This window comes from Martes martes (genome assembly GCF_963455335.1).
Source record: "Martes martes genome assembly, chromosome: 10".
Taxonomy (NCBI): Eukaryota; Metazoa; Chordata; class Mammalia; order Carnivora; family Mustelidae; genus Martes; species Martes martes.
This window is the reverse complement of record NC_137898.1, coordinates 13,330,016-13,354,277: the sequence shown is the minus strand read 5'-3', so window position 1 is coordinate 13,354,277 and position 24,262 is coordinate 13,330,016. Positions and strand designations below refer to the sequence as shown.

Here is a 24,262-nt window from a genome sequence, read left to right as displayed (position 1 = left end):
CGTTTTTTATGGATAGTCTATAAATCTAATCATGTTTATATTGTGTATATATATTATTGTGTAACATGTATATTTTATTGCTTTTATTGTTTTATTTATGTATTTATTTTATTATTGTTTTATTTATTTATAGTTACTTATAATTTTATTTGTCTAAGTTAAAAAGATGTCATAGACAGTAGTTTTGCTAGATGTCTCAGAAATTTACCTGTTACATACTGAGTTTTTGTGTACTTTGTTAAGGGATGTTTTTCCTAAAATGCAGGGTCCTTGCCTTATGTTCTGGAATCTGGAATATGCTATTACCCCAGGTCCATCTCCTAAACTCTTTCTTTTAAACCTACATTCCTATGAGGCTTTCCAAGGGAGTTTGGATTCCTCCAAGGTTCTCACAGGGCATAAAGTCAGTTTACGCCCCCAGAAGAGACTTTGAATCAACCAAAGTCTTTTATCAGGCTGACTTCTCAGCCTGACTTCTGACTTCCTGTGGACTGCGATTGTTAACTAAGACCATGCAGTTTTCAAAAAATGCTGGTTGAGTGAATGCATATATTCATGCTATACTTTGCTTATTTTCATTGTTTCTTGCTCCCTGCAGATCCCCTGTAGTGGGGGACACACAAATGGCCAACAGTAATGTCAGTGTGGTAACGGAATTCATTCTCCTGGGACTGACTGATAATCCTGATCTGAATATTGTCCTTTTCGTGCTATTTCTCTCAATCTACCTTGCCACTGTGGTGGGCAATGTTTGCATTATCACAGTCATCTGGGCTAGTGCCCAGCTCCATTCCCCCAAGTACTTTTTCCTTTGTCACTTGGCTTTCTTGGATTTCTGCTATGCCTCAGTCTTTATTCCTAAAATGCTGGTGAGCTACACAACAGGATGGAAAGTCATCTCCTACCGCGGTTGCCTCCTTCAGTACTCCTTCTTCAGCATGTTCCTGACCACCGAATGCTTCCTCCTGGCGGCCATGGCCTATGATCGCTATGTCGCCATTTGCCGCCCACTTCATTACAAAGGCCTCATGACCCACACATTCTGCGTCCACTTGGTGACTGCTTCCTACCTGGTAGGTTCTGCCAGCTCACTTACCTACCTGAGCAGCTTGCTCAGCCTGTCTTTCTGTGGGCCCAACGTCATCAACCATTACTTCTGTGATATCCCACTGCTCTTTCAACTGTCCTGTTCTGACACCCAGTACAGCAAGTTATTATTTACTGTCCTCTCTGGCACGACATCAGTGACTACCTTTCTGATAGTGGTTAGTTCCTATCTGGGAATCTTCCTCACTGTCCTGAAGTTACACTCCACAAGGAGCAGGCATAAAGCATTCTCCACTTGTGCATCTCACCTAATGGTAGTGACTCTCTTCTATGGAACAGTGATATTTACTTATCTGGGAAGCAGCTCTAACTACCCACAGGGTAAAGCCAAAATCCTGTCTGTGTTTTATACTCTTATGCTGCCAATCCTGAATTTCCTGATATACAGTGTGAGAAACACAGAGGCCAAAGAAGCAATGAAAAGAATTATTTTGAGAAGAATATTGGCTCAGTGACGGTGAATTTTCAAGAAGAAAATTTAAGGAATGTTTATTGATTCTGTAGGCAGGTGCATTGTTAAATACCTGTGAGATTTGTTGGAGGAAAAAAAATGGTATTTTCAAATGTATTCATTATTTGCTTTTGGAAACACACAGACATATATATTTTATATATAGATATGTATAAAATATGTTATGTATGCATGCATATATGTACATATACACACACAATACATTCTGCCTGGGAGGAAATACATTTCCTCCAACCTCTTAAGTTTACTCTTTGAGGACCTTTGAACTGACACAAGAGTAACAGGCAGAGTTTGTTCATATGTATATAAGATGCACACACACACAAAAAAGTAGCTTGTTCAATAATTAGAGGATGGGAGTTCATATACTTAATTTAGCATGTGAAAGGCTTTTGCAGGAAGAACAAATGGGCTTTTGAGGGAACAAAGGAGAGAGAAGAGATTTTGTGAGATTGCTTGTTTATACAGGGGCAAGTGGTCTACTTTGTCTTCTTTCTCGGCAGACAAAACCCCAGGGTGAGAGCAGTTACAGCAGCCTGACTATTAGAGGTTCCTGCTTTTAGTCAGATAAGGGAAACTCTGAAAAAGCCTCTTATGCAACTATTGAATCCAAAGCGTCTCCAGTTGAATTTTATGCCACTATGTAATTTGGATCTGTTATATTTGCAAATTATTATTTTGGATCTCTACTAACTCAATGAAAATCGGTTACAAAAAGTGCCCTCAGTCTTCCTTCCGCTTTACAACTCTAGAGAAGCTGACTTATTTCACAAATGAGAAAACAAAGCATCAGTAGACATAAATGCGCACCCAAGACCAGACAAGATCAACCTCTGAGAGAGAGAATTCAAGCACACATATATCCACACACCTGCACACAGACCTCCACCCATTTTTAAGAAACAAATAGAATTCCCTGTGTGTACTTTGTATTCCATCTTTACCTAGAACTGTTACAATTGAATATTTAGCTTAAAAAATAATTTCACAACCTCTTTTTAATTTTTTTTTCCTTTTTAGAGAAAGAGTGTGTGAGCAGGGGAAGGAGGGCAGAGGGAGAGGGCAAAAAGAAACTTAAGGAGGCTCCACGCTGACCATGAAGCTTGATGTGGGGCGCAATCTCATGGCCCTGAGATCATGACCCAAGCCAAAGTCAGGTGTCAGACACATAACTGACTGAGCTACCCAGGTGCCCCTCCACAGGCTCCTTTTTAGGGCAATTCCATTTCTGCCCATTGTTTAATATGTCTTTTTAAAGTAGGCTCCACACAAACATAGAGCTTGAACTCACTACCTGGAGATCAAGAGCAGCAAGCCCTACCAATGGAGCCAGCCAGGCACCCTCAGTGTCAGTTGTTTAAAAGAAACACCAAAACGACAATGCAAAGGTATTCTGTCATATCAGGTTACATTAGGATTCACTTAAAATCAGCCTTTAGGAACCTTCCATAGAACAGCTACTTGAAAATGCTGATAAAGATGTGGTATATAAATACAACGGAATACTATGCAGCCATCAAGAAACCTGAAATCTTGCCATTTGCAACGATGTGGATGGAACTAAAGAGTATTATGCTAAGTGAAATAAGTCAATCAGAGAAAGACAATTATCCTATGATCTCAGTGATACGAGAAATTTGAGAAACAAGACAGAGAATCATAAGGGAAGGGAGGGAAAAATGAAACAAGATGAAACCAGAGAGGGAGACAAACCATAAGAGACTCTTAATCTCAGGAAACAAACTGAGGGTTGCTGGAGGGGAGGTGGGTGGGAGGGATGGGGTGGCTCGGTGGTGGACATTGGGGAGGGTAAGTACTATGGTGAGTGCTGTGAATTGTGTAAGACTGATGAATCACAGACCTGTACCCCTGAAACAAATAATACATAATATGTTTAAAAAAAAAAAAAAGAAGAAGAAAGAGAAAATGCTGATAGTTTCTTAGACAAAATGACTATTAGGACCCCATGTTGCATATCTTCATCATTCTATATACTATTTATTGTTCTGCTTACTCAGTTGGGCATCAAGAACTCTGTCCAGTATCATTATTGTCACCACAATTGTTAAGCAAGTAAGCATAGCCTTTGGCTAATAGCACTTTTGCAATAGCTAGTGAACAATGGCTTTGAGTGTGTGAAATGTTTATCAAATGGAATGATATCTAGCTCATAGCAATAAATCTATCCCGTTAAAATCTGTAAGTCTATGGAATTTTTTTTTCTTATTGCTTGATAATTAAATTTAGATAAATAGGTAATATAATGTGTTGAAGCAAATTTTATTTTACTGTTTCTATACGGTCCATATTTTCTTCCAGAATAATCCCATTGTCAAATATTTTAATATAACAGATTTTCAGTAATCACTGTTATTGTTATAATCCAGCACCCAAAAGCAAAACTATCACCTAATAAGGGAGATTTTGGACAATGGTAAGCAATTTTCTGGATATCTCATAATCACAGACTATAATTTAATGTTACATTGGCCTACTAAAGTGTCCATCTCCCAGTGTTACATACTTTAAAGTTTTTTAATAAAGAAATTTATATCATAATGATAAAGTCTGTATATAAATCTTTATTTTTCTAATTGTTTTCATCTTAATGGATTTCTGATAATGAAATTTTTTGGTAAAATATATAGAAAAATTTATTTTGATAGTTTGTTAAATTATTTTCCAAAAACCTTCTATAAAACATAATTCTTTCATCAATACAATTATGTTTATTTAAAAGTTTAGTTATTTAACTTCATAGAAATAGATAATAAATGTACTTCACAATAAAATTTCATAAATAAGGGAATTTGAAACCCATAATGTAAAAATTAATGACGATAGAATGAATGATTGTGCTCTTCTTTACCCAAATTACTAATTGATTCAGAAGCAATTTGAGGAGATAAATTTCCTCTGTTCTTTTTACCAAAAAAAAAAAAAAAGGACTTGAGAACATGGTTAATGGATCAAAATTAAGAAAACAGCAGAATATTAAATCAAATAGAAAGGGTGAAATCAATGGGAATAAGCATTCTGAGAAATTAGAGATAAAAGTATTGTTTAGGAATACCATTAAAACCACAAAGAGGTGCCTGGGTGGCTCAGTCGTTAAGCATCTGCCTTCAGCTCAGATCATGATCTCAGGGTCCTGGGATAGAGTCCCACATGGGGCTCCCTGCTCAGCAGGGAGCCTGCTTCTCCCACTCCTACTCCCCCTGCTTGTGTTCCCTCTCTCGCTCTCTCTCTCTGTCAAACAAATAAATAAAATCTTTTTTCTTTTTTTAAGATTTTATTTATTTGACAGAGAGAGAGAGTAGACAGAGAGGCAGGCAGAGAGAGAGGAGGAAGCAGACTCCCTGCTGAGCAGAGAGCCCAATGCAGGGCTCGATCCCAGGACCCTGAGATCATGACCTGAGTCAAAGGCAGAGGCTTAACATACTGAGCCACCCAGGCACCCCTAAAATCTTTAATAAAAAAGAATAGCCCACAAAGAACCTAGATGTATTTAAATATTTGTTACAAAAGTTATAAACTGGTTGAGTGAATGTTCTTAATAGTTTAAGGTTGATACATAAAAGAGCAATAAAAATTAACTTCTCTGATCTGGAAGGACATTAGTTATATACTAAGATAGTTTCTCCAACAGTCAGTAAAGGACTTTAACCAACCAAAGTTTTCCCTGAAGTTTACTTTATCTATGGCTGCGCTTTGTGATGATCTTGTTTCTGGTTATGGTTTTTAAAATTAAAGCGGTATAATTTAACATAATTTTATGACATGCAAATGAAAGAATTATTTCTTTAGATCTGTAGCCAACCTGAAGATATGTTTCATTTTGTTGCTATTAAAACCTCCGTTAGTAGTAGAATGTTAATGATAGACATCTATCTATAGACATCTAAACATATCTATAGATCAAGCTATTTATAGATAGATACTTAGTTGGTATGGCAAAATTAAGGCATTAAGGTGTTTGGCCCTACTTTAATGAACAGTGGTCAGACAATCCTGAATTAATATACATAGATGTGAATATTACACATTTCAATGTTCTAATTTATTTAAGTTCTTTTGCAGGAGAAAACAACAATGCTGATAAAAACATACCATATCAACATATACAGAATTGAAAAGGTCAGGGCACAGATTGTAATTGCTTCATTATTGAAAAAATTTCATAAAAAGAAGGGATTAGATTTTTGTTTTACAGGGTTCGAAGGATTTAAAAAGGTATGAAAAGAAAGAAATTAAATAAAATAAATGAAAAAAATAAGTAAATAAGAAACTAAAAAAAAAAAAAGATTTGAATTAAGTGCATTTGGAAATCAAAGAAATATATCTTTAACCCTAACTTGACTTCTTAGAAGCTGTGTGCAAATATATTCAACTCAGTGTAATGAGGCTTTGCAATATATGATATCCTGAGTTCGAGGGAGATGCATAGAGAATAAAGATAGCTTGAAAGATTCAAGCCAAAGACGGACAACAATTTGGTGAGAGTTTGAAGGGAGCAGTTTTAATTATCAGATGGATGTTATGTGTATTGACTTAATGCCATTTCAACAGTTAGGCATTGTGCTGATGGATATTAAATAGCTTATAACTTAGGACTTTCAAAGAGCTGAATATGGTCTCTTTTTTGGTGCCATGTTCTTTTCTCAAAATTACAGAAATGTAAAATTGAACGAGATGTTATAATCTATTCTTCTGGGGAGAAAACCAAGTACTGAAGAGAAGGAAATGCAACTATATATTGTATATGCGTTTGGGCTCATTACTTGTTGGGTAATTAGTGGCAGTCTGAATTTCATTCCCGTTCCCTTATAACTGTAAATGGCAATTTCTTTTGCAAGCTAAATAAGAAAACTAAGAAAGTCTGAGAGTCACATTCATACTTTTTTTAGATCTCTGAGCATTTTGTACTCACCAAAGAAATACAGTTATTTTTATGAATGTCCTTCAGATTCCTAAAACCCAGTATTTTAAAGTAATCTCACCACTGTCCCTGCACCTAATTTCTATTCTTATATTGTTATTTTTCTGGACAAAAGTATTTCCATACATTCAATCACACCAGTCGAGGATCCAGCAAGTCAGCATAGATTTGTCTATCTTACTTTATTCAAATATTTATTGTTTTAGGTATTATTGACTCTGGTTCCCAAATGCCCTTAAAATCAGTTTCCTCTCCTTCATTAATCATCAGTGCTGCTGTCTCAGTTCAGGCCTTGTGTTCTTGAACCCTAACTATGGAAATAGTTTTCTGACTTCTTCCATCGTTTCCCTGCCTTTCACTGTGTCTCTATTCTTAACTCAGAAAAAGGTTTTGGTCATAATTCTTTCCTTAATGCCACATACATTCTCTCATTTTAATAATTTATACTTACCTTTAATCATTCGGAAGGGCCAAGACCAAGAACTCCCATCTTTCTAAAGATCTTCTTGATAATGTCCTTGAGAAAATTAGATTACTTCCTCCATTGTTCTATGATTGCACTGTATTGTAACAGTGGATTGTGAACTTTTGTTTTTACTCTTCATTCCTCTTCTGAACTGCTCTTTTTTAATTTTTTAAAATATTTTATTTGTTTGACAGAGGGAGAGAAGGAGAGAGGGAACACAAGCAGGGGGAGTGGGAGAGGGAGGAGCAGGCTTCCTGATGCGCAGGGAACCCGATGTGGGGCTCCACTCCGGGACCCAGGATCATGACCTGAGTCGAAGGCAGGTGCTTAATGACTGAGCCACCCAGGCATCCCTGAACTCTTCAGTCCTGTAAGGAAAAGACTGCATCTTATTCAATTTCACAGTCTCAAGATTACTGGGATAATGATTATCACAATAGCAGGTACACAATACTTACTTGTTTGTCAATACTTACTTAAAATACTGACTTACTTAATAAATCAGTGAGGTAAGTATTTCAAAGAGTGTTTTTATTTTTTGTTTTGTTTTGTTTTTACCTATGATGTAATAGCATATTTAATACTGAGGAATAAATAAAGACAAATTTTAAATTAGGAGATTTTCCATCTAATACAGTTAAAAAAATTCAGACACTTATAGGAGTCAGGTTTTCAATAATATTTAAAGTGATGGGCATATAAATAGTAAACAAAGATATAAGGAAGTATTCCTGATGCATAGTAATGAAATATATACCTAACAAAATAACCTTTGATTTATTGAGCTCTATTATATAAGAAGCTTGAAAAGATATAAATGGTCAATGGAGGTAAAGTATGATGACACTGATGATCAGGGACAATCCTCATTGAAATTAAAATTTGTCAGACCACTCTAGACTGTCTTCCACTAACATATAACAAAAAGTTGTAAGTTGGTCCCAAAACAATGCTTATGGTTATTTAGCTAAAGGAAACAAGTTAACATTTATTCTGAATTACTTAAAAAAAGAGGGAGAGAGAGAGAAAGAGAAATATTGGTGAATGTAATGTCCAACAGTGGAGAAAACAGTTTAATAAATATGAGTGTACAGATATAATAGATTATTGCAACCTCATTTATACAAGATATTTTGTATGTAGTATTTAATTTCATCTTGACAAACACATGAGGTAGGTACTACTTTGTCATCTTGTAGACATGGATGCTGAGGATGAAATAGATTAAGAAATGTTCACATGGTCATAAGGTAGTAAATGGTATTTCAAGACATAAACTTAGAATTATGTTTCTTAAATCTATGCATTTTCAACTATAGCACAGAGTCCTCATTTGAAAAGTTATAATTACAGAGACTTGGAAATTCAAAAGCATCAAAAATATGTGTGACATATTCTTAAGAGAAAAATATGGGTGCACACATAAAAATAGAATGTGTAGTCCAGATTCTGGTTTCCAAATACCATCCTCCCATAAAAGATGGCAAGGTTCCTTGCAGAAGTAGTTGTTTCTGGAGCTGAGTCCAGGAAAATATAAGATGATCCTGGAGCTTATTGCGTTGCCAGAATGTAAGAGGTGAGAGGGAAAAAAAAAGCATGACCAAAGAATAAAGTGTATAAGAGTTAATTCAATGATGGCTCCATAGCAGACCTGGAATAACTTGAGCAACAAAATAAATGATGGTAGTGTTGGAAAACCCCCCAAGAAAGTAATTACAGTGAGTGCATATTCATATAATTAGCTAACTAAATAAATATACACAAGAAAGAACAACTCTTCCGTACAGAATAATTTCATTTAAAATATGTTGAAAGGTCCTTTCATAAAGGTGGCATGGAAGGTGAAGAAAGAAGACCCTTGCTCCTCCCAAAGCTGAAGCCAAAGCAAAATCGTTGAAGGCCAAGAAGGCTAAAAGGCAGCCACAGCCACAAAAAATGACCTGCACATCACCTGCCTTCTCAAGGCCCAAGACACGGCTCTCTGAAGGCAGCCCAAATATCCTCCAAAGAGCACCCCCAGGAGAAACAAGCTTGACCACCATGCCATCATCAAGTTCTCCATGACAACTGATTCAGCCATGAAGAAAATAGAAGACACCAGGTTGCTTGTGTGCATTGTACATGTCAAGGCCAATAAGCACCAGATCAAACAGGCTGTCAAGAAGGTCTGTGACATTGATGTGCTCAAGGTCAACACCCTCAGGCCCAATGGAGAGAAGAAGGCATATGTTCCACTGGCTCTTTGAAGAAAATACTTGAATGTTGCCAACAAAATTGGGATCATCTAAACTGAGTCCAGCAGCCTAAATCTAAATCTTTTCACCAAAATAAATATATAAATAAATAAAAAATAAAATAAGTTGAAAGAACAGAGAAATGGAAATTTGTTACAGAAACAAAACAAAACAAAACACATAATAATAGTTCTCAGAGGGAACATTTTGGTGGGTGCCCAAAAGAATAAAGAGAATATTTACATAGTGTAAATTACCTTCCTCATGTGTATATAAATTACAAAGAAAAGTCCTAACTTTATGGTGAAAAATTCCCACAGACACCATATCAAGTAAGTGATTCAGTTTAAATCACTAGTAATATCACTCATTGACGTCATGTATCCCCAGAGAAGATGAAAGGCAGCATATTTTCCCTGTAATGAATTACCTCCATATAAACACAATAGAAATATCAGGTAATTTTCTACTAAGTTCTTGATGAGTTATCTTAACAAGTTTCATAGTCACAAAAGAAAAGGAAAGAAAATGGGAAAGTCAGAGATCACAGGAGACTAGGGAGTGATGACATTAACCCAACACAATGTTCTGGATTGGATCCTGGAACAGGACAGAAAAATAGCATTTATGGAAAAACTGATGAAATTGAATAAAATACGCAGTTTAGTTGGTATTATTGATTCAATGTAAATTTTTTTAGTGGCAATAATTGTACTGTGATTAAGTAAGATGTTAACATTTATAAAGCTGGATAAAGTACAACTCAAAACTCTGTAAATCTAAAAGTATCTAAATAAAATACTGAATCTAGCTGACAACTAGAACTCAAAATGGGCTAATATGAGCAAATATGAATTCAACTGAGCTGACATTCATCAAATTTATTAAATGTCCACTGATCCTATACCATGATCAACCATAGCCTAGAGGTTCACCAAATAATCAGACTGTCAAAGAACTGAACCAAATTTTGAATCTTGAAAGAAGCAATTAACTCTAAGTGATGTGAAAGCAGAGGCTTTAACCCACTGAGCCACCCAGGCACCTCCATGTGATTCTTTTTGATAACATTTTAGCCACAGTAGAACTTTGTTAAAATTGGAGTTAATTCTCCCAAACCCTCTCACTGGTTTACCAACTAAGTGTATGTAATATTCTAAGTCCTTTGTCATTTCAATAGTCTTCATGATTTTTTCACCAGGAGTAGAGTCCATTTCAAGAAATCATGTTCTTTGTTAATTCATAAGAATCAATTCCTCATCATTAAAGTTTTATCATGAAATTGCAACAATTCAAATATAATAATGGCAATATTTCAAATATTGCAAGAATTACCAAAGTGTGACAAAGAGACATGAAGTGAGTAAATGATATTGGAAAATGACACCTACAGTCTTGTTGACACAGAGTTGCCACTAACCTTCAATTTGTCGGGGCACCTGGGTGGCTCAGTGGGTTAAGCCTCTGCCTTCGGCTCAGGTCATGATCCCGGGGTTCTGGGATCGAGCCCCGCATCAGGCTCTCTGCTCAGCAGGGATCCTGCTTCCTCCTCTCTCTCTGCCTACCTCTCTGCCTACTTGTGATCTCTATCTGTCAAATAAATAAATAAAATCTTTTAAAAAAACCCTTCAATTTGTTTTTTAAAAAAACAAACAAATAAACAATAACAACAACAGCAACCCACAAGATCTATGAAGCCCAATAAAGTAAAATGCAATAAAGCAGTCTTGTCTGTACTTGTCATTTAATAGATGCTTAATAAATGTATGTTGAAGGGTCTGGGTGACCCAGTCAGTTAACCATCCAACTCTTGATTTCAGCTCAGGTCATGATCTCAGGATTGTGAGATTGAGCCCCACGTCAGGCACAGTGCTGGGCGTGGAGTCTGCTTAAGATCCTCTCTCTTCCTCTGCTCCTCCCTCCCTGTTACTTCTCTCTCTGAAAAAAAAAAAAATATATATATATATATATATACGTACATACATACTTACATATGTACATAAAAACGTTCATTGAAAAAATGAGTAAGAGAATGGGTGGAAAAATGAGTTTTCAGGTGTACAACCCAAGTCTTTCAGAGTGTTATTTTTTCAGGATACACAGAAGAGCAAAACTAAACATCTACTTCTGTTTCTTTTGTCTCAATATCTGAGTACACCGATTATCTATAAATGGTATGGTATATATATAATAGATTTTATTCCTTCTTAAAAATCTCTAAAGTGACAAGTAGGATTAGAGATGCATTTTTCCCTTTCCCAATGAAGAATCTGTCTGGTTTCATCATCATAATACCAAAATTTAAGTAAACATAAGTAAATAAGAGACTATAAGACTTACAGAAGAAAAATAATTTAATTAGACAAGTCTGTGAGATCCTTGAAACCTGATGTTTGTCAATCATCCATGGACATGAGGCTTTTTTTTTTTTTTTATTTACTTTTGTGGGTCTGATCCTACTAACTCAGAATTTTTTTTAGGGGTGGGTCTAGAAAATTTCTTCAAAAAAATAAACAAACTACAAATGGGATAATGATGTGAATTGAATTCCTATCAGCTGATCATGAAACTCAGAGCAGAGAGTAGAGTTTGATTTTTGTACTTCAAGTTTCTTATTTATTTTCGTAGACAGCATGCTTATTCTCAATCAGGATTTTGTGCATGCATTATTGAGCACAGTCAGCTAAAAGTCACTCAGTGCCTGCAATAAAAATAAATATGTAGATGATTTGTTGACATCGTGGTAGCATAATTTCAATATATAATAATACCATTTGATCAGTAAGTAAAAAAGTTTATTTTTCCTTGCTGAGAGGGTTGTCTAGGAAGCCCAGGCAGAGGCAACAGTAATCTGATAATCTCTGACTTTGTGTATGTTATATATTTTTATAATATTTAGTGTTTTAAAACCTTCATATATATACATATGTATGATATATACATTATATTATATATACATATATATACACATATATACATATACATTATATACATATATACATATACAGTATATCCATATATACATATGTATGATATATACATTATATTATAATTACATCATGTGTGCATATATATTGCACTATATGTAATATCACATTACTATATATGTGATGTTAAATATATGATTGTATATTATATATCACATCATATTATATTATAGTCAAACATATTATTATATAAATAATTTAATATATTTAAGTATATCATTTATAGCATATAAACATGTATCATGTATATATGACATATATGTTAATATAAAAAACCCAAGTTTCAAAACTATATCAATTACATTTTTCAGTATGTTTATATAACCATTTAAACTGAAATAATGCAAAAGGAAGGAATATGTATTTCTGAAAACTTCCACTGGAAACGTTTCTCAGGCTAATTAAGGACAGGCCTTGGGGTACAATTAAAATGCAAATCTCAAGAGATGCTAATTGGCCAATTCCTTTATGATACAAGCTTGAGGATTTGAGGAACAGATGCTGCTATGAGAAGACTGTTAACACACTAGATTTCTGAAGATAATCCTTTGTTTTGAGACTGCTTTAAAAATATATGAAGAACAAGACAAATCCTGAATATGAATCTAGGTTTGAGCTAAAACATTAAATTTTAATTATCAAGAAAGCATATAAAAATAAAGTTATCTTAGTTAACTTAGCTGTTTTATTCTATTTTATCAATGGAAGGTAATAGACACGTTACCCAGAACTGTGCTCAACACCAGCATTTTTTTCATCAACTCCATAAAATTACTAGAGGTCCATTATATAGGAAATTTAGCTCTGGGCTCAACCACAGCAACAGATCAAAGCCATCGTATTAACAATTCATGCGATCCAGAACTGTAAATGAGGCAAGTCAAAAATGTCAAAAATGTCAAAAATTAATGGTGAATTTGGTGAATATTGCATGTTTTCTCTCCTGTCCTCTGATAAACCTGAAAATAACTGGAAGATGTCTCACAGAGAAAGTGTCCTCTGGATAACTAATTCCCAGGTGAGTCTAATCTTATCATCTTCTTTCTGTAACTGTGTGTTTGTGTGTGTGTTTCTCACACTGAAAACCTTTTTCCTTTTTACATGCTCGCCTATTCCTTCCAGTAAGACTTAAGAAAAGTGCTTCTAATAGCAGGCAAGACAGAATTCCTTCATTGATTAAATGAATTGGTAAAGAATAGGGGCCCTTGTGAAGGTGGGACACTATTAACGAATGATTAAGTCTAATTGATAGAACGTCAAGTCCCTTTGGGTCCACTCGGATGCAGTGTCAAACATCAGAAAAAACTTGCATTATTCACCATATTTATGTCAACTGAATTAGGCAAACATGTTCTCTGATTTTCTAATAAGATCACCTTGTATTTTAACCCTTTGTTGTAAATATAGCAAATCACATTTATTTTACTATTTATAGTCTCTTTATTTTTGACTTGGAAACTGCCATTTTGGGTGATGCATTGGTTATTGCCTGATGTCATCGATAACTATGTGCTCTATGTTGGGAGCAAACATGTTTGCTGAGTGCATATGCAAAACAATTTGACTATATTATACACGAACTCATGTTTGGCCTTAGCTAGTCAATAGAAAGTGTATGTAACAGAAAAAAGCAAGTATGAAGAATTTTAGTATTCACATATAAAGTAAGCAGGATATTTTATTTTTTTTCTTACAATATTTAACAAAGCTTTATTGAGTCAAAGAAATGATTAGATGTACAGATGTGACCCTATAAAGTATCTGTTAGGTGTTGACAAACTAAGACCGCCACACAAGGGTATCATTAAATTCACAAATTATAGAGCCTTCTCTCCTTAATAACCTTTAACTTTCTAAAAGTATCATATAATTAATTCCAGTAGATAAATTGCTAAATGTATGATTCGGGGCCCAATGATAGGCTGAGGTAGAAGAGGGTGCGTACCAGAGGGAATCTCTTCCAAAATCCTTCCAGAGAGCTATCTTTTAGAGGGCTACCAATTCCACACAACTGTCAGCTTGGAAGTTTTTCTACTATCTGCCAGTTCTAATTTAAAAAAAAGGAAAATCGTGTATAGATTCTCAATTAAGTCGAAGTCACTAACTATGTGCTTGCTATCTTTTACTCTCTCATTATTGGAGTCTAAGTCAACTCTGATTATTATAAGTTTGAATCATTCTCTATTTTTTGTTACTATCATTCAGCAGGTGAGTCAAAGACCTGAGTTGACACAAATGACTGGCAACAATTTCACTGAGGTGACCTTCTTCATCCTTTCTGGATTTGCAAATCACCCTGAACTGCAAGTCAGTCTTTTCTTAATATTTCTCTTTATTTATGTGTTCACTGTTTTGGGAAACTTTGGGCTCATCATGTTAATCAAAATAGACTCTCAACTTCATACCCCAATGTACTTTTTCCTTAGCAACTTAGCATTCATTGACATATTTTATTCCTCCACTGTAACACCCAAGGCACTGGTAAATTTCCAGTCCCAACAGAAAACCATCTCTTTTGTTGCCTGCTTTGTTCAAATGTACTTTTTTGTGGGGTTGGTGTGCAGTGAGTGTTTTCTTCTGGGATCAATGGCCTATGACCGCTACATAGCAATCTGCAATCCCTTATTATATTCAATGATTATGTCCCAGAAAGTGTGCAACAGGCTGGGAGTCCTGCCGTATGCAATAGGCTTCACAAATTCTCTGGTATCAGTCTGTGTGATAAGCAGCTTGGCATTTTGTGATTCCAGCATCAATCATTTCTTCTGCGACACCACAGCTCTTTTGGCCCTGTCTTGTGCAGACGCCTTCAGCACAGAAATGGTGATCTTTGTTTTAGCTGGGATCACACTTCTCAGTTCCCTGCTCCTCATCACAGTCACCTACACTGCCATCATCTTAGCCATCCTGAGGATCCAATCGACAGCAGGCAGACAGAAGGCCTTTTCCACCTGTGCGTCCCACCTCATGGGAGTAACTATCTTCTATGGGTCCCTGATTTTCACGTATTTGCAGCCTGATAACACATCATCCTTGACCCAGGCACAGGTAGCATCTGTTTTCTATACCATTGTCATTCCAATGCTGAATCCACTGATCTATGGTCTGAGGAACAAAGATGTGAAAAATGCTCTCCTGAGAGTCATACATAGAAAACTTTTGTCATGACACATCTGTGCACATTACCATGAAAACACACTTGGATGGCTTCAGGCATTTAATTGCTCCAACAGTCAGGAAAATCTTAGAGTAAACTCAAAAGGCTTAACATAAACTAAATGATAACTTAGAGACTTGAAATTTGGGTGGTGAATTATTATTTTATTTGTTTATATTGAATACTAAACTGGCATATTAGGAGTTCATTTCAGCATGTAGATTATATATACCAAGCACCATGACCACAGACACTGGTTAATATAGAAAATCTCCTGATCATGTGGAGTAGTTTTGCCACATAGTTAAAATTTGGATCATTTATCTGTGAAACATGAGCTTTGCTGACAAAGAAAATGATGTTTATGGAGTATGGTCTCTATAAAATGCAGCAGAGTTTAATTTCTAAAAAAAACATAATGTGCTTCCCAAAGTTCAAACATTTGGTAAGCATTTCAGTGTGTGCTTGTGTGTGTGTGTGTGTGTGTGTGCAAATAAAGCACTAGCTATGGCACAATTCCTAAGGCATTTGGAAGTATATTACAGAGATTCTTGCTGTTCCAAATCAGGCAGAAATGCTTGGTGAAGTCTATAGTATTAAAAGGAGAAACTGGGTTTTTATTTTGTTTTTCCTTAAAAAGAGACTGCAATTAACAGACTCCCCCAGGCATTGTTACAAAATGTTACCACTGGAAAAGATGTATCCTTCAGTACTGTCTTTACCATGCATAAATCACTGAGCAGTAATCCAGTTTAAATGTGTGTTGAAAGGAACGGCAGATAAATTTGATGAAGCACTTATACAAGAAAATGAGTGTGATCTATATATTTTTTCTGTCCAACAAGAATGTAAGCTCTTTCAGAGAAGAGTTTGCTTATTCCTAATTGTGTTCTTCATATTTAGGAAATGTATCATGCACAAAATTTTGTCCATGCCTTTGTTGTCTGTTTGCTGGTAGAAGTACAGTGATCAATCGATAAAGGTGAAACATTCTGCCATTCTCCATTTATATCTTTCTTGAGTAGAATCTGGATAGTCATGTGCATATTGGCATTCAAAAAATTATTAGCTTAATTGAAAATTCTATCTCTAGAATTCTTTCAAAAACATTTCTCATTTATATGTTAAAATCAGCATAGTAATTAACAGATAATTTCTTTTCAAAGGATTTTTTCCCTCAATGGTTGGGATATGGAAATAAGTGTACACTGAATTATACTTGGTATATATTATTTTAAATAATTGGAGTACCCTCATATATCATACACCACAAACAAACCTCCTATTAAGAAAATCAGTTTTCAGGGTGCCTGGGTGGCTCAGTCGTTAAGCATCTGCCTTCAGCTCAGGTCTTTAAAGGTCCTGGGATCAGACCCCACATTGGGCTCCCTGCTCACCCACAATCCTGCTTCTCCCTCTCCCACTCCCCCTTCTTGTGTTCCATCTCTCACTGTCTCTCTCCTTGTCAAATATATAAAGTCAAGAAAGAAAGAGGAAGGAAGGAAGGAAGGAAAGAAAACAAAGGAAGGAAAAGAAAGAGAGAAAGAAATGAAGAAAGAAAAAAAAATCAGTTTTCAATCTTGGAAGTGGTTGATGGTAATGTAGGTGAAAGGATCTATACGTGCATATATACATATATTTGCTTTCGAATTTTTTTTTAAATTTTGTTTATTTGACACAGAGAGAGAGAGAGAGAGCACAAGTAGGCAGAGAGACAGGCAGAGAGAGAGGAGGAAGCGGGCTCCCCACTGAGCAGAGAGCCCAATGCAGGGCTCAAATCCAGGACCCTGAGATCATGACCCGAGCTGAAGGCAGAGGCTTAAACCACTGAGCCACCCAGGCGCCCCTTGCTTTCGAATTTTTAATTTTCTTCTCTGATCTATATAACTAGGGTCTTACTCATGCAAACTTCATTTTACACTGCAACATGTTACCCTACAAACTATTTTAAGTAACAATTTATGAAACATACTATGCTTAAATATGGACCTACTGAGGCTACTATTTATCTCATTAAAATCACCTTTTATTAAGCCTATGTGAGAATTTTTTTTCCTTTTAGGCATGGTGTTGGATTCAGATGGGCTGTTCTGAAGATTTTTCATCATCGTTGAGAACTATTAAACTGATTCTACTTCCCTTCTTCTTCCTTTTCCCACCAAAGATTTTCATCCATGCATTCTAAATACAATGCTCAATTTTTAATAATTTATGGCTTTTGTACATGATTTATGTTGGAACATATAATCTAATTGTATGTTATTTTTATCTTACATTGTGTGTTGTATTCTGCTGTAAATAATTTCAAGATTTAATATTTGTTTAACTTGAATGAAGCTATGTATCTAATTGCTTTGCTCTATTATTAATGTTTTCTTGGTGATCTCTGCCTAGGAGCAAAAACAGGACACATTTTTCTTGCTCATTGTAAGAAGTAGAAATATATTTTATTTATCCAAAATTATGATTAAATGCCCATTTATGTTTTTCAATATGTTCTTCATGTTTCTTGCTGGTCTACCTCGCATCATTCTTTCCCCCAGAAGACTTTTGTACCTTCCTTTTGGACCCTGTAATACACATCTTTTCACAAGGGTCATGCCTATCTTTGTCTTTTCTTCAGTCCTTCCTTCTGCCAGACTCTCCCAGAACTTTTGCCATTAGCCAATCCAGAAAAACAACTCCATAATCTCTGGGACTATGTCCCAGAAGTGATTATAGTATGTTTAATTTGACAGTTATCTTCTTCTTAAAAAATATGCTGGAAAAATTATTCAATTTAAAATATGTTTGATGCATCAGGCCTCAATATAAAGATACTGAGTGTTACCGAGTATTCTTTTTTTTTTTTTTTCAGGCTGTTAAACCTGGGGTGCCTTTGTCATATACCTGTTAAGCCTGTGTATTCCTTGACTAAACATTCTATATCACCACCCTTAATATACCTTTTATAGCAAAACAAAAAATCTTAAGATTACTCTTCTTAATTTGTTTTATTTTAAGAAGTCTTGCAGAAATTCCTGAAGAAACAACAAATTGCTCAATGAAAATAAAACATATTGATTAAAATTGTTTCTTGATATCGGGTAGAGTTAGACTCACACTTGTGCTCATACAAAGATTAGAGGCTTATTCAGAAAGAAATGGCAGAATATTGTTTGATAATTAGAGAAAGTAGTGTAGAATAAATCAGGATTTTGCACTGGATCTTTCCCTTTCAAAATGGGTAGATGAGCTGTCTGAAAATGACTAAAAGGTAATGAGTAAGAAAGGAAAATTCATTTCAGGAAAGAAAACTAGAAATAGTGATATTATGAAATATAAAAATGCTAGAGAAAATATAACTGATTTTATATTTATTAAATGTAATACATTCTAAAAAGACAAAGACTATCAGGGTGAATCAAAGTGCAAACTCCCCAATGTTTATAGCAGCATTATCAGTAATAGGCAAATTATGGAAAGAGCCCAAATGTCCATCAACTAATGAATGGATAAGAATGTGGTATGTTTACACACACACACACACACACACACACAGGAATATTACTCAGCCATAAAAAAGGATGAACTCTTACTATTTACAATGACATGGATGAAGCTAGAGAGTATTATGCTAAGCAAAATGAGTCAGAGAAATACAAAGACTACATGATTTCACTCGTGTAATTTAGGACACAAAACAAATGGGGTTAAAAAAAAAAAGAGAGAGAGAGAGGAGAGAGAGAGAGCACGCCAAACCAAGAAATAGACTCTTAACTATAGAGAACAAACTGAGGGTTACTGGAGGGGAGGTGGGTGGGAGATGGGCTAAATAGGTGAAGGGGATTAAGGAGGGCACTTGTGATGAGTCCTGGGTGTTGTATGTAAGTGGTGAGTCACTAAATTCACTAATTTCTACACCAAAAACCAATATTACACTGTGTGTTAACTAACTGAAATTTAAATAAAAATTTGGAGAAAAAAAATACAAACTCCAGTGTATTTTTTACACAATTATTGCCAAAATAAAGTCATGGAAAACATTAGGACTGTAACTAAACCAAGGGAGAGTTTGTTCAATTAATGCACAGCAAACCAATAAAAATGGACACTGAGCCTTTGCAGTAGAGAAAGACAGGCTATTTATTGGAGTGGCGAAACCAAGGAGAATGGCGAGCTAATGCTCTGAATCCCTGAACACCTGATGCCTTGCAAGTGAGGATTTTTAAGGGCAAAATCTGGGGCAGTCTCCTGAGTAGGTGGAGGCATTGACTGGAAGCCCATGAGGTCATCCCAGCAACTGTCCTGGTGCCGCTTCCTTGGGTCCTCTGGAGGTCCCTTCCATTTCAAGAGACTTGGAATCTGAAAATATTTCTTTATTCTTTATATCAGAGAGTTCCTTAGGTGCATCTGATGATTCTATCTCTAGGGTGATGCTGGCTCACTCCCTGTCCTCCAGGTTCCTTTGAAGGATAAGCATCCTTATCCTTTGAGCTTAAGCTTACGTGTTCCTTGACTGGTCCTATGCATGGGGTTCATAGAACCTCCTGTGTTCATTCGTCCATCTGAACTGACAAGATGGACCCCAGCTTCTGGAAGAAGGAATGGATTTTGCAGTACATTATTTTTACTATGCCATTTGCCTGACCCTCACACCCTCCATATATTTTTGTGTCTACTTCACTTCTTTCACTGTGACCCTCTACCTGAAAAAAAAAAAAAAAAAAAAAAAAAAGATTACTTTAAGAGAGTTAAGTCCAACTGTCTCCAAGCACTCTCTTCCCTTTGCTTGTCTCCACAGCACTTGTCACCATTGACATACAGATACTTCACTGGCATCTCTCTGGTCACCCCAGCCCCCAGCATAGAATGATACTTACCACGTAGCACGTAGTCCTCGCTATTTCTCCGACTGCAAGGTCCATCCAATGCATGGAGCCTTTGCACGGATGTTCCCTTTGTCTGAAACACTGTTCTCCCATGCATCAATATGACGAACTCTTCCTTCCTTCAAATCTTCACTCAAATGACAATTTTTCATTGAAGCCTACCTTACCCACACTATTTCTGATTGCTTCCTCATGCCCCTACTCCAGGACTCGCCATCCCCTAAGCTGTTCCACATTTTAGTTTTTTATAGTACTTTCCCCTCCTAACATGTTGTATGACTATTTTTTTGCATTTTTTTTGTTTCCCCCTGCTAAGAATCTATAAATATAATAATATTTCCCAAAACAATGTTTCCTTAAACAACAAAACCAGAGACATTTGAAGCTAAAAGTGTGTGCTTGTTCAGGAAGGGACTTGCACAATAGGGAATTCAGCATAGAATTGGGGGGAGATTCATTTTAAGGTGATAGAGTCCAGGTCCTGGCTGATCAAAGTCTGGGGAGGGCAGGCAAAGGTTAGTATCATCAATTCTCTGGCTCCAATTGATCCAGTATTTGAGTGCTCAAAGAGGTTTAAATTCTTCAAAAATAACCCAAGAATATGCTTTGGTTAAGAAGTGCTGGCCAGGCATATATCACAAGATGGTCAGGACCTAAAATGATTTTTCTTATGTCAAGAAAGCTTTGTCCTGTCTCTTTTTCGGAGGACCCCTAGCTTTCCTGCTTGCAATCTCCCACGTAAACAAGAATCATACAGGTTATTAAACTGTTGTTTTTCTTTTGTTAATATGTCATTTTTCATGGGAGAAGGGGAATGCCTAAAACAAGAATCTAGAAAAGTAAAGATTATTTTTCCTTCCCCACAAAAGGAACAGAGGCAATAAAATGATAAAACTTAGATAACAATTGATGAATTTGAAAGCAAGAAAAACAGAAATAGCTTCTTCACTAACCCAGTCAAAAATTTAGAGCATCACGAAGGAAAATCAAACCATCAGGCCCTTCACTGCGTGGCTTCTAAGGGAAAAGGCAACTATTTTCTCAAACAGAACATAGCCACATTTAGTCCTTGAACTTTTGTTCTTGGAAACATGCCAAGCAATCTTCCTTGGAAATTGGTCCACAGGGATGACCATACATCAGATTATCTTCAGTCCCCAGTATATGAGGTGGCCTAGAATTACCAGGGTAACAGGCCAGATATACTCTGCTCTGCTTATGTTCACTCTAGCTTCCTGGTATTCTTTTTAGAAATAATTTCCTGGCAAATTTTCCATTTGATCAGGAGGTGAACAAGATTTCTAGGTTGATTAATTTTTGTCTCATAATAAAACAAAATGAATACACTAAAATTTAAAAAGAACTTATCTCAAAAAAAACAAGTATTATATCACAGAAATTTTCAACTCAAATGGTTATCAAATATGATTTGTGAGAAAAACTTGAGCTTGACAAACTTCTAAGCAGATAATATTGGAAGGGTTTTTTTTCCTCCAAATTTGGTTCACAGTAAGTATTATTCTCTCAAAGTTAGAGGTCTTTAGTTAGGATCTAATTTAATGGGGACATTATCAAAATAGTATGCATATACCTCTCATTTAGACCTTACCCCAAATAATGCCAGGATTTGTGAAATCAGAAATATAGAGTTAATGGAATCAGAGTCTATAAATAAAGAACATAGTTAATTTTGAATAATCGGGTTAAGAAAATACCTTATCTTTTGAAAATTAAAACTAACATGTGGTCTATAATTTTAATATATCTTACTAATGTCCCCTAAATTTGAAATCTGTAATTTGTATTAAATAATATTGAAAAAAAGACACAATAATTAAAACTTGTTTTTATATCACCATTTGTTATATACCCAACTTTTTTTCCAGGTTTGCTGAAATTTTTGTAAGCAGGAATATAGTATTATATGCATGCTCTCTGGAGACAGTCTATCTCGGTAGAATCAGAGTGCTAACACTGTATAGCACTGACTCTGGATAAGTTATTCAAACTGTACCCTTTTTCTTGTATTAAAAATTGTGGCTGACAGTGACACCTATGGAAGAAGAGTCTCACAAGAACTAAATGCATGAAGAAGTATTCAGAACTGGATCAGTCTCATTTTAATTATTCGATATAGTAGCTTTCATTATATTGTATTCAAATGTCAATTTATGCCTACTTTTATAGTTGGCAATCCAATTAAGATTGTTTTTCAGTCATGGTCTTTAAACCACTCATCATGAGTTTCTAGAAACACGGTTATAAATATGGCATGTGGTTCCTATAAACACAAACCCTTTTGAAATCATTCCTGCTAAATATCAAATTTGATTTCTTCACAGTGCACAGCAGCTGGCACTATGGGTAGAAAGAATAACACACAGGTGCCTGACTTCATCCTTCTGGGGTTGACAGATTCTGAAGAGGTCCAGCTGGTCCTCTTCGTGCTTTTTCTCCTCATATACCTGGTTACCGTGCTGGGCAATGCAGGGATGGTACTGATAATCCGCCTGGATCTCCAGCTGCACACCCCCATGTACTTTTTCCTCAGTCACCTCTCATTTCTGGACCTCAGTTACTCAACTGTCATCCTACCTAAAACCTTAGAGAACTTATTGACCTCCACCAAGTATATTTCCTATGTGAGCTGCTTCACTCAGATGTACTTTTTCGTTTTCTTGGGGGCCACAGAATGTTTCCTTCTCTCCTCCATGGCCTATGATCGCTATGTTGCTATCTGCAATCCTCTGCACTACCCAGTGGTTATGTCCACGAGATTCTGCTGTTCCCTTGTCTTTGCGTCCTATTCAATCGGCTTTGCGGACTCCTTTGTCAATGTGCTTTGCATGAGCAGATTGCATTTCTGTGACTCCAATGTAATCCATCACTTTTTCTGTGACACATCCCCAGTTTTAGCCCTGTCTTGCACGGACACAAAGGACATAGAAATCATGATATTTATTGTCGCTGGCTCCACCCTAATGGTGTCTCTTATCACGATATCTGTGTCCTATGTGTCCATTCTGTCGACTATCCTGAAAATTACTTCCACTTCAGGAAAGCGAAAAGCCTTCTCTACATGTGCCTCTCATCTCATGGGAGTCACCATCTTTTACGGCACGATGATTTTTACTTACTTAAAGCCAAGTAGCTCTTACTCCTTGGGAAAGGAGCAAGTGGCTTCTGTTTTTTACACTATTGTGATCCCCATGCTGAATCCACTCATTTATAGCCTTAGGAACAAAGAAGTGAAAAATGCTTTCATTAGAGTCATGCAAAAGGGAGAGGGCTCTGGGCACTTGAAATAAGCAATGCTAAACTTTTAAGCTCATCCTGCATCATCTTCTCTACATTGTATTTCCTTTGTCTCCAAAACCAACTGAATCCTTTAATTTGTTTGTATTTCCATCAAACCATTCTTTACTTCACCAAATATGATCTTGGATATTTCCAGGAAGATGTCTTTAGAAATTCCAAGTTATAATAGAAAACCATTAGGTATGTTTTAAATCTATGATCTAAATACATGTGCTTGGGGACACCTGGCTAGCTCAGCGGGCTAAGCCTCGGACTCAGTTTTGGCTCAGGTCATGATCTCAAGGTCATGGGATCCAGCCCCTCCTTGGGCTCCATGCTCAGTGTGGAGTATGCTTGAAATTTTCTCTCTCCCTCTCCTTTTGCCCCCCCCAATAAATAAATAATAATAAATAAATAAATAAATAAATCTTTAAAAAATAATATATGTGTTTTTAAGAGCAACTGATATGCAAAATGAGACAATATAGTTGTCTTCTTTTAAGCAATTTCATACAAATTCCCATGAACAGTCTAATTCAAGGAATTTTATTAAGGAAAAGAGCTCCATTTGGGGTACAATGATAGCAGTTTCAGAAGCTATTTCATTTACTATATGGAGAAAAAATACAGCAATTACCAGAACTTGCTATGGAATCAAGGATTTGGATTTTAAATCTACTAACATTCAGCTGTATGACCCTTAATGGATCAGCCTCAGTTTCCTCAACTGCA

At 35.9% G+C, this 24,262-nt stretch overlaps 1 protein-coding gene across 1 annotated transcript; it reads left to right on the top strand.

Moving 5' to 3' along the window:
* Positions 1 to 623: 623 nt before the first annotated feature.
* On the top strand, positions 624 to 23,541 carry LOC308350691 (uncharacterized protein; the record flags this gene model as incomplete). Its single annotated transcript, XM_080816201.1, has 3 exons — positions 624 to 1,558; positions 14,632 to 15,253; positions 22,576 to 23,541. 3 exons carry the CDS (start codon positions 624 to 626, stop codon positions 23,539 to 23,541), a joined length of 2,523 nt encoding a protein of 840 aa, XP_080672327.1.
* Between the last annotated feature and the right edge of the window lie 721 nt (positions 23,542 to 24,262).